Here is an 11,592-nt window from a genome sequence, read left to right as displayed (position 1 = left end):
TTCCCCCCTCCCCACCTCACAACCTTCCCCACCCACCCACCCCAAAAAAGGGAGACAAAAAGCACAAAGTCATGTCACAAAAGTTTATGAACGAAAAATACAGACATTTTAATGTAAAATTGAAAAATTTGAAAAAAATTTGTCACTGCAAAACCTTTCAATATGGTTTTCTCAGAAAAATAAATATTAAAATACATAAGCATCAATGCTTTCAGACAGGTATTTTGCTTACGTTTGAAGAAAAGAAAACGGACAGCTTCTGGAGATGTCCTAAAAGAAATGTTCACATTTAATATCTTTGGGATACTACCATCTGTGCCCTACTACATCTGCTAAAATATACATAACATACTGAGTATATCTACAGTCTTTAAAGGGATCCAAATGCCTTTCTTCCTCAAAATGAGCATTGTACTTTTTGTTACCACAGCGTGAGCACAGAAAGTATAGTACAGTCTATTGTAATAATTAGGCTTTTTGAATGAAAAATACACGACAACAATATGCCTCACACAAATTTCATTAGCATGGACTGATGGTGATCTATCCATGGGAAAAATAACTTGCTTTTTTCTTTAAAAAAAAGTCCAATGTATTTTTCCTAGTTTTGGGAAAAAAATTTCAAAGATTGGGGCAAAGCCCGGTACATTTTTACAATATTACTGCCACAATTTTGTACTAACTCATTTATATTTGTGTATTTTAGTATTGTTATTATTTCTTGTTTCATATTTCCTACTAAAATAGCCATTTAACTATACAAAGAGGCAGCTGTTCAGATAAATAGTTCTGTTAACTACAAAAGTCAAGACAGTGACCAAGAGAAATTTGTTATTCTGCTTTATGCTGTTGATGTCCAAAGGAAGTGTGTTTCCTGGAAAGAAGAGCTACTACTTAAAACATTGTGTGATACATATTCAAAACCATCAGCCATTCTTTCTTGCACCTATCAAAACACTTCCTGAGAACAATAATTCTCGATTCGCTGTGTTTTTCAAAAACAATATGTCCTTATTTCTTGGTCCATTCATGAAAACAATTCTCCCACATACATCACAGGTAATAATGCCATGTCAGCTCATGCCTGGAAGACAAGTAAGAGGTCTGCCTTCTGCTCCTGTAGTTTTTGCAGGCAAATTAGGACACAAAGGGCAGGTTCTGTGACAAACTGTTGTTAACTATTAGAGATGGTCAAAACATCCATCCCACACTCAGAATTTGACAGAACAAAATTTAAAAAAAACCATTAAGTTTGCTATTTTTCGCCTCAAACACTTTGGCACAAGCAAAGATTTAGTAATTTCTTTGTGCAATCACTGAAAACTATCCTAAATTCTCCTAAGAAAACTACCATGCAGTGAAAAGTAGTTCACTAATGAAACAGACAAACAGATGAACATAAAATATTACATTAGTTCCTGGCTGATCACAGAACCTGCAGACCCTACTAAACTTGATGTTTAGGTGTCAACAGATGTGCTCTCTAAAAGTTTTCTACACATCACATGTGGGAACAAGGGAAGGGAACATATTTCCTCCAAGGAAGATTATGGTTTACATTTCTAAAAGAAATTATGAAAAGGATGAAATGCATGCTCATTTCTGTAAAATGATATTCCATGGCACAGGCAGAGTGAGGCAACCAGAGTGAACAGGTTTCACTGGGCTGGGTAGGATGAAAACTTGCCATGGTCTGGTTAGTGAATCATTTTGCCCATCTCAACTCCTCATCAATGCCATATGAAAGTTCTTATTTTAAATTCTTGATTTTGCACCACGACAGATACATTCCAGTTCTTTGTTTTTTAATTTTTACAAAACCAAATATGGCTGCAATTGCCAACCAGTCTTTGTAAACTCTTTGGAAAGCAACAGATTATTGCATAATACAGTACACAAGACATGTTTGTACATAAATATACTTTACAAGCGATGCTGTCACTGATAATTCTGGCCTTGTTTGAAATGCTCATCAAGTAGGTAAAGCCCACTCTACCATTTCTCAATCTATATTCAATGACTGGGGCAGTCAGCATCTGCAGGATGAACCTTCCTCATCTCTGCCACTCAGTCTGACCCTGTCTTTCTGCGTTCCTTCAGCTACTCCATCCTCTGCTTTCCGTGACAGCTTGTGAGCTGCAAGAGAATCTCTTGTGGTTGAACATTTATTTAAAGATGACAGCTTCAGGATCACTATTACAAATTCAAAAAGGTTTTCTTCAATTCAGGTGAAGAAATAGTTTTACTAGATCATCATCTATGTAAAAAGTGCATAAAAAGATTACTTCTTTTGTAAGCATCAGATACAATTTGTTGCCCGTAAAGTATATTCAGAACTCAAAGGAATATGGTATATGCATTTCTATCATTTTTATCTGCATAACTAGTCATCAAACTAAGAAATTCATAAATGCATTAACTCAATGAAAGCAGTTCACCACATCTCAGACAAACATTTCTGATGGTGGTTCAGCAAGAAACATTTTTCCAACAGAATTTATACTTTCTTTTGACTATATAAAGAGAATAATTTGCAAGGCATTCCCTTAGCTTTCACTGCATTCTGAGCACCATGTGCTCATACTCAAGAGATTGCCAAATAAGGACCTTGTACCCAGTGTATCATTCTAGATCATATTTTACTATTTTACAGCTAATTTTTTCAATTACTGATCTATGTGATATAGGCCCACTGTAGTGCCTTTTCTGCAGAAATAAATAATACACTGTGTGAAAATTCCACTGCAGACAGCTCATTTCCACGTGATTAAAAATTATAGAATATTCCAGCTCCATTTTAGTTTGACAAATTTCAAATTCTTAAATTTTTATAAACATAAAATCAACTTTTTATCTTGTTTAGTCCTAGAGTAACATACACTTTTGAATGCTGACATGGATCCAACGCTTTACCTTTGATGAAGTTAAATAGTTACAAAGATGGTTTTTTAATTTTCAGACTTAGATCATGGGCCTATCATCCCTTTTCTTATCACTTTCGCCCTTCCTCAACAAGCAACAGCATTAAGAACTTACTGTCATGAAAATTTCTTTTACTGCAATACCATTCCTCAACACAAACAGCAATAAAAACTCACCTATAGTCATGAAAACTTCTTGTACTGCCATACCAGTTTTAGCTGATACCTCTGCAAATACCAACCCATTTTCTTCTGCAAAACTGCGTCCTTCCTGTATTAAATGGGATTAATGAGGTCAGTGAATTTTTATTCACTGAGATGAACATATATCTGTATCCATCTTTAGCACAGTACTGCACAAGTCATTCATAACAGTTTTTCCCCACAAGGTTTCTACTCTACCTAAAGTAAACATGACAAATGGATTTTAATCACAAAGCAAAACAGGACCCACTATGATGATGTGATATAAATGTGTGTTTGTGGATGCGTGTCTGCATATGCCTGTGTGTCCTGTCATCTCAAATTTAAATATGTTCGACTTCTCCTTACGTGTCTTTCCATCTTTACCCTGTTCCAAGGACAGGGATTAAAGCAGATGACTACACTTGCTTATACACCTTTCATCCATTCAAACCTTCTGTACCTCTCAAAAGAAATGTAATGACCTTAAATATGCCAAAGATCTAACAGTACCATCAGCTTTCAGAGGAATTCCTCATTCATTCAAGACAACCATCAGCATTCTTGTTGAGTCACTCCATCACCCCAAACATTTATCCTCTTAAAGGAATCACCTAACAAGTATCAATGAAAACTGATGAATAGAAAACATAATCACGTTCCAGAAGAACTAACCTCAACAGGCACAGCACGGTGTTCTGAAGCAAGGTCAGCCTTGTTTCCAGCCAGCACAATGAGAACAGAGTTGGTGGTCTGTTGCCTCAATTCCTTCACCCAAGCAAGCGCTCTTGTAAACGTGTTCTGCAGATAGCAATACAAAATCTTTTGGAAAAGTCTGTATCAAATCTGCAACAACTAGATAGAAGATGACCTTGACTGACAACTGCTGTATAAAGCTGGACATGGAAGTTACTTGGGGGTTAAAAATTTGTCCAATAAAAGCAATGATAAAATGAACAAAGACAACTGGGCTAGAGTTGTTCATTAAAAAAAAAACCTACACAATGACAAGAAATGCTTCAGAGAATAAAATAAAAACAATTTCTTTTAAATTACTCTGACCTTAGTATATACACCTTTATTAATCTGAGAGGGCAGTTACTGATGGGATTTTAAGTTGTTCATGTACTAGCAACATACAGCTGAGTGCATATGTGTACACACTGATACACTGAATAGAGTTTTTAAGGGGAAAAAAAACACAAAAAAACTGTAGGTGCAGTTGGTACGCTGCATTAGGTCACCTTATATGCTTGTTCATAAGAAATAAAACTTGGTCTGTTTTCAGAAATACTTGATATCCAGCTGAAAATACTGAGTTGTCGAAAAAATCATGACATATTTTTCAGTTTCTGTAAGGAGATTTGTACAAACAACAAAGCTCCATCAATGATATACTGGCTATTTTGTTTGATAACCCTTTGCCATCTTTCAGTGAACTTCATAATTCTTCCTTCACAGAAGGACCTATCTTTATTGGCTAAAAACTGATTTATAGACTCATCTGAACAGAACACTATACCACACAAGGAGAAGAGAGTGAAACAAGTCAAAGTCTGACAGCCCAAGGTGGGTGGCCACAAATCCCATCAAAGCTCCAATAACTTTTGACAGGTGATGAAACTTGTGTGTGGTCTCACATTTTTGTGATGCAGCATGGCTCCTTTATGATCAGCAACTGCTGGACATTTCTGGATGATGGATTCATTCAAACTGTCCAACAGCCGACAGAACACATTCGAACTGACTGCTTGGTTCTTTGGTATGAGCTTGAAACAACACCCTTAAAATCCCACCACATTGATTACACTGTCTGATGAATATCTGCTTTCAAAATTGTCTGAGGTGAATCACATTGGGACCAAGACCGTTTGCACACCAAGTGATTGTAAGCAATCCACTTCTCATTACCAGTTATCAGTCGTTTGAAAAAATAATGATCGTTTTCCTCACATTTAATGAAAATATTGCATATGTTTATATGTGCCATCAAATGAATGTCTTTGAGTTCATAACGAATCTAATGCTTATGTATCCCAGCTTATTCAGATGGTCTTGATTCTTGAGAACATGGAGACAGTAAACTTTATGCAACTTTTCACAAGCTTGATGTGCATTCTTCCCTTTATGGAAGTAAAACAGTATAATAGGGTGAAAATGCACATCTTGCATTTCTTGCTGTTAAATGTCCAAAACTCAACCAAATTGCTTGATTTAATTTTTCTTAGAAAAAACTTAGAACTGTCAACTGTCGAGTGACAACAATTACACAGATGTGAATCACTCTAGTACTTCTAAAAATGAACTAGTGCCATCTCCTGCAAAAATGTATCATGGCTTTTCAGACAACCCACTATATAATTTTAGACTTGCGTATAGCATTTTTGATGTTGTAAACTACCAAAAAAAAAAAAGTCTTGATTCCAACAACCCAATATATATATACAGTCGGACCTCGCAAAGTTGACCTTTCCTATGCCGAATTACTCATTAGTCTCCAGCAGAATTCCCATAAGACCAATGTATTTTAGATCTCCTCAACTCAGACTTTTCGGCTCCCAACCTCTGTTAGTCGAATTGTCTAAGACCTTTGGGTTATTATTCTGGGACTACATTTCAGAACATGTGTTCCAGAAAATCAAGAAAATGGACGCAAATTTGAATCTTAATGCATTCCACAAGGGATTAAGCAACTCTCTGCGGTAAGGACGTCTATTCTGAGACCAAAAATGATCTGGACAAAAAAAAGGAGGGGCTGGAAGAAGGGGAAACTAGTCTGAATACTTTTAGACTTTTGAGTCATAACCAAACGTGGTGGCATCTGGCATTTCTAAAATAATTGTCTCAAGAAATATGTTTTTGACCCATTTTCCCTTCCCCTTTGTCAGTCTCTTATCAGGAAGAGCCTTGAATAGTGCTTGTGTTGGTGTGGCTTTTGGTAGTCTCTCATATGGTACCTGTCGTGAAAATGGCATGTAGAAAGCGTCAGCTCAAAACATAGTCAATCATGAAAAAAGTTAGTCATCAGAACCCGCGAAAAAGGACAAGAAGAAGAATGTGGAAACTACAAAGCAATTTCCACAAGTACATTCTCCACTTTTCTGAAAGGGAAAGAGAAGATTAAAACTCTACAGTGAGATGCCATGTGTCCATCAAAAGAGGATGAGTGAATATGAGTATCCTGTCACTGAATGTGTTTTGAAGTGGTTTGTGCAAATGAGGGATGTCTGCTGAGGTAGAAAATGAGGAACAAAAGGAAAATGGGAATGGAGATGAGGAAGAAGATGGCAATGATGTTGATAATCAGCCTGTCCCAAGTAAAAAAAAAGTGAGGCAGGCTATTGACATACTGCGCAGATTTTTGGAATCTATGGTGAATCTTGAAAAACATGTGTTTTGGTCCACTGATGAGACTGAGGAGATTGTCGAGTGAGATGCATTGGCATATCGCACCAAATGAAGTAAACTGTCTTTTTTCTCTAAAGGTAAGATGTTTCATTGCATTGTTTGATAGTTCACACTGTAGATACATGAATTGATATGTAGACTACATGTATACATAGAAAATGACAATATAATAAACGGTTAAAGTAATTAAAGCCATAAAAACACTGTCCTTGATTAACCCTCGCCTATTTTGTCATTTTTCAACTCGAAAATTCTGTAAGTCAATTTTTTTTTTAAGAGGGGGAAGGTCCCTTTGAGTTCGACTTAGCAAGGTCCGACTGTATAATTTTAGATTTGCTTACAGCATTGTTGATGTCATAAACTACAACAGCAGCAGCAGCTCCTCGATAGTACATGGGTGCCAGACTGTGGTACCTTTCTTGTCCAGCTGTATCCCAAATATCAAGCTTTATGGAGCCCTGGCCCACATTCACTGTCTGTGTCAGGAAGGCAGCTGAAAAGTACCTTTAATAAGACTACAATTTTCTTTTCGTTTATGCAAGGGACAAAACGATGGCAGTGCATGCATGGTGTGATGGCTAGTGTGCAGCTAGGAACAACTTTTATACATTCAAAATGATTGTAAGAGGTTGCTTAGCAGGGTGGGGTGGGGCTGGAAATCTTTGAGTCCAAACATACCTCCAATAGTAGCTTCATGATTTTCATGAAACTCCCCTCGCACAAAGCGTAGTGCTATGGATGACTTGCCCACACCCTGGTCACCTAACAGAACCAGTTTGGCCTGCTTGTTGCGGCTGCTTTTGCCTGCCTGACCATCCCCTCCTGAGGCTGCACCTTGCCCTGAATTTGGTCGTCCACTCATGTCCTGCGTACTCTGTGGGTTTGTTGTGATGCAAAAGCCCGAGTATCAGATGGTGGCCATTTTCTGTAATAGTAAGAAAAAAAGCACAGGTATGTGTAAGAAATGAAAAATATTTGAATATTCATATGCAGAATATTTATATCAAGAGTTCATACATGTAAATGTAAATTCCTACTAATAATCTAACATAATGAAAAAAAAATATATATTTATAAATTATTTCATCTGTGTACTTTTCTAAACAATCTGCACAGCCCCCTCTGGTGGTGTATGGGAACCATAGCAGACCTACATCTCTTCTTGTATCTACTTGTAGTCATTCTAATGCATACCATAAAGCTCACAAATAAATCAATAAAGCTTGTACAAAATTATAAAACTACTGCTGCAAGGACTTCATACTTCATTTGGTTATTTATTAAAAAATTATATAATTACTGTTTACTATTAAAGTATTAATCATTTAAATAGTTAAAGTAAACTGTGTAACAAGGGTGGAGGGGGAGGTTAATGGTGTTTTATGCCAAGCCAGCAACTATATCACATCAAGGCAGCTAGCCCTGTAAACAGATGCCACATGCAGAAAGAATTGCATGCCTGAAAGGAGAGCTGAACCTAAGTCAACACTTACTGTATTGGTGACAGGTGATAACCACTAAACAAAATATCTACAGATACAGAGAAATATGCCATAATGTTCATTTGAAAGTTCCATAATTAGTAGTATGACTGATTACCTTCCACAGTACTTTAAATCTTAAAGGAGATTGTGACTTGAATCTCTACAAAACAGCAGCTACATCATGAAGTATTCTCCACTATGCTTGTTATTTTCTCATATTCTGCCTACTACACTTAAGTAAGCATGCACTTGAGCTTTGGCCTGTGACTAGCATGCTGTACAAGCTAGTGTATTTTGTGTTTTAAAACAGTGCAACAGCTACGACTAATCTTATGTCAGCTGCATACACATGTTCACATGCTGCTTGTCTGAATTTCAGCATATTACTAGGCTGATGATCAGTTTCCTCCCACAATGCATCACTGTCATTCATTACCCTACTTTTGCCAATTAATGACAGTCACAATGGAGTAAAATGCCACAAAATAATTAAAAGGCAAATATTATGGGCCTTTTGAAATGTTCTTCCATGCTGGTTCAGTTGCCATCAGTTGTAAGCTTTGCCTCTTCTCTTAATAAGAAACAGACATTTTCTTCTTTTATGTTATTTTTTCCCCTCCCCTCAGTTTTATTTGCACTAACTTTTTCTCAGAATCTGTAAGTTTGTCTTCGATATCACTGGGATTGAAAATAAACCAACATTAGCATAATGTAAAATGAATCTAAAACAAGCATGCAGAAAATGAAAACGATACTATTAAAGATTCAATCTATAGTTTATCAAAGCACGGCCAAAAAAAAAAAAATACACCTTCAAAGCTTATGTCCTCTCAGCACCCAATGTGAGAACTGGAGCTCTGGTAGAGTATGATAAAAAAAAGGGGGGGAACATTCTTCATAGGCAAACAAATGCAAACTGGACCTCCATGAAACAAATGATTATCTTATGTGGTTGGGAAATCATTTTCATTTATATTTTGTAATTTTGTTTACTTTGCAAAAAGTGAAATGAAGTTTTATTCTTAAAAAAGCCATTTTTCAATTGTTTCTCTCTTTCCATTTTCCTCTTTTGTTTTAAAAAAAAATGCTTTTTAATTATTGACAATACTCTTTGCCGCCGCCCGCTCGAGACACACACATACACAGAAGTTTACAGTATGGTCCCACATATTTTTAGTTGTATCCACAAGGTTTTGGTAAATTTTTCTCTTGGTCAACATTTTAACATAACATATTTTGCTCAAAATTGTGAGTGGTGTTTTACAACGCATAAAAACACAAAAAGATGGCTACACTACACACCTCCCCTCATTTACTGATCACTGGTTCTAAGGTGGGATGACATCAACATCCTAATCAATAGAATGGCAATGCAATATAGTCATCATGATGATTTAGTCGTGATGAACTCATGCTACCAATCGACTTTTAGATTTTTTTAAGTCTCTGCAATACAACATTGCCTGTAATTCACAATAACTGCAGTATATCTCTAATGTTAATATTAAAAACTGCGACAAAACAGAGTCGACCTAAATCTGATAGTAATACAGATATGATACAAATTTAGGATACTTCGCTTTACAAACTCAACAATGGCAACATGTCTCTCCACATCCGGTTTCCTCTTTTTTTGCGCTTTAATATCTGTATTTCCGATAAGTTGTTATTACATTTTTGGTAGAAAATGATATTAAGGTAATAAAAGGGGAAACGGCAATTTAATATACTTACATACTTCAAATTTTAATTCATCCTTCCTGCTGAAAAGTATCATGCGATGCTTGCCAGTGTCAGTTGACAAACACGACTTTCTGTGAACGCCCCCTTCTAGACACACACGAATGGAAAATGCGTCTCCTTTCTCAAAAGACGTATCCTCTGAAAAGTAACTTTCACTGAGATATAATGAAAATAAATATCGCAAGATACACCCAAACTCGCACAGATGATAGTGTACGACTACTGATGATTTGTGTACTACCCACACGACTTTCACTAACCTTTCACCTTCGCTACATGCACGCCCTCTGATGATAAGATAATCTCCCCCTACCACTTCCGTCGTCTGCTCTGCAGCGCAATTCGCTCAGAGCAAATAAGACTTTATTTATCCCAGAGCGCAATAAGAGGCAGCTCAACAGAAGCACAACAACAAAACAACAATACTACAACATATTCATAACCGCTGCACAAAACAGACTCTCAACTCTCATACAATCACAGTAGCGTATAGAAGTCTCAACAACAAAGGGCAGCCTTTATCTGTTGGTCATCCATGCAGGTATATCGCCTGCCCGATCGAGTTGACAAAAATTCTCGTGATAGGACATGCCTGTCATCGGGAATAATTTCACTTTCAGAAGTGTCTACCTGTTATACAGACTCTTAAGATCACACTGAGCTGTCCCAATAACTTTGGAGCAGGTGAATACAACACAAGCTGGTCTTGTCTTTCACTGATAAACTGTTGTTAAAAACATAAATGAGGACAGCACACTATGGGATCAATAAAATAGCTGAAAAAGTATATGGGAGACAGAGAAAGACTTCAGCTTTCAAGAATGAAGAGGCGCTGTCTTTCAGAGAAGGAAGAGGCGCTGTTAATCCTTCTTCACGACAGCGCTTGAGTGTTGGTATTTCAGAAATTTTTCAGGTATTTGGGATAAGGCAGTGCACCATGTGATGGAGTCAGATTATACTCCAATTTTTAATCACGGACGTACACAAAGTATGTGGTTAATTCTGAAAAACCATGGATCTGTTTGCATATTTGATGTCATTTCGAAGTCAAATTTAAAAATAAGGTCCCCATTTCATTTACGTTGTAAAAGAAACGTTGTGTGCTTGCTAAAACGTATAGTCTCATTGCTTGGAGGCAGAGGAGACAGCCAACACAGAAGGGCTCACCGTGCGTAGACCATACATGGGAGGCAGAACTCAGCCGTCTCCTTTATATTCCCTGATAACTCATAAACTTCTCACTACTAAAGGGGTGGGACGCAGTCTTCCAGCCAAAGGCCCAAGTATGCCTTCTATTCAACTATAAGTCATTCTAGCCAATCAAGATACAATTAAGTGTAAGTAGTCTAAATCAAAGTCGGTAAATATTTTAAAACACAGGTTGCTCAGTTTAGATTTGAGCTAAAAGGAACATTTTTTTTTTTATTTCAATAACGTTTCTGTATTTTCAATTTTTAAAATTGAGGTGGCCTTGCACTTCAATTTAGAAGTGTTACCCATTTGTTAATTGAAAAGTACTAGTCACTGCTGGCTGTCAAAAGTGACACTAATCAAGTTACTGGGTTCTTTGAACATGCCATAAATCTGTCATCATACTTTGCATGCCTACATGCATATAGGTCTTTACAAAGTTCTCTCAAAGTCTTGGAGAGCATAAAAGAATAATAAGCCATCTCTTTGCAACTGGAGATCTCCGTCCCGTCTCACAAAGATAGTAAGGATGACAGCTCAGCTATTGGTGTGATACCCAGAAGGACAGCTACTGGACATATCAAAGGTGGAATCAGTATCAATACTATATCCTTTGAGTAAATGAAGTGTCAACTTCTGCCTCAACATCATTTTTTTTAAGC

The 11,592-nt window shown here is 36.8% G+C and overlaps 1 protein-coding gene across 2 annotated transcripts; it reads right to left on the bottom strand.

Annotated features, from left to right (window-relative positions):
* Window positions 1–69: 69 nt before the first annotated feature.
* LOC112566044 (ras-related protein Rab-5C-like) lies at window positions 70–10,031 on the bottom strand. 2 transcript variants are annotated; one of them, XM_025241974.1, is made up of 6 exons: window positions 9,731–10,031; window positions 7,191–7,437; window positions 6,854–7,005; window positions 3,780–3,905; window positions 3,099–3,192; window positions 70–2,136 (listed from the first exon to the last, which is right to left on the bottom strand). In XM_025241974.1, exons 2-6 carry the CDS (start codon window positions 7,372–7,374, stop codon window positions 2,030–2,032), a joined length of 663 nt encoding a protein of 220 aa, XP_025097759.1. In that variant the 5' UTR covers window positions 7,375–7,437; window positions 9,731–10,031; the 3' UTR covers window positions 70–2,029. The 2 variants fall into 2 exon arrangements, with proteins under 2 accessions (XP_025097759.1, XP_025097768.1); XM_025241983.1 differs by having other exon boundaries at window positions 9,735–10,031.
* Window positions 10,032–11,592: the final 1,561 nt, after the last annotated feature.

Source organism: Pomacea canaliculata, linkage group LG1 (assembly GCF_003073045.1).
Source record: "Pomacea canaliculata isolate SZHN2017 linkage group LG1, ASM307304v1, whole genome shotgun sequence".
NCBI lineage: Eukaryota > Metazoa > Mollusca > Gastropoda > Architaenioglossa > Ampullariidae > Pomacea > Pomacea canaliculata.
The sequence above is the reverse complement of the archived record's forward strand: the minus strand, read 5'-3'. Positions and strand labels throughout refer to the sequence as shown.

Bases quoted from the DNA above. Each gene is read 5' to 3' on its own strand.
- LOC112566044 (XM_025241974.1), bottom strand. From the start codon at position 7,374: ATGAGTGGACGACCAAATTCAGGGCAAGGTGCAGCCTCAGGAGGGGAT. The intron at 3,906-6,853 runs GTAAGCAAATCT...TGCTATCTGCAG, and splicing joins TTTATGACATCAACAATGCT to AACACGTTTACAAGAGCGCT. The intron at 2,137-3,098 runs GTGAGTTTTTAT...ATTCTCTTGCAG, and splicing joins AGAAGTTTTCATGACTATAG to CTCACAAGCTGTCACGGAAA.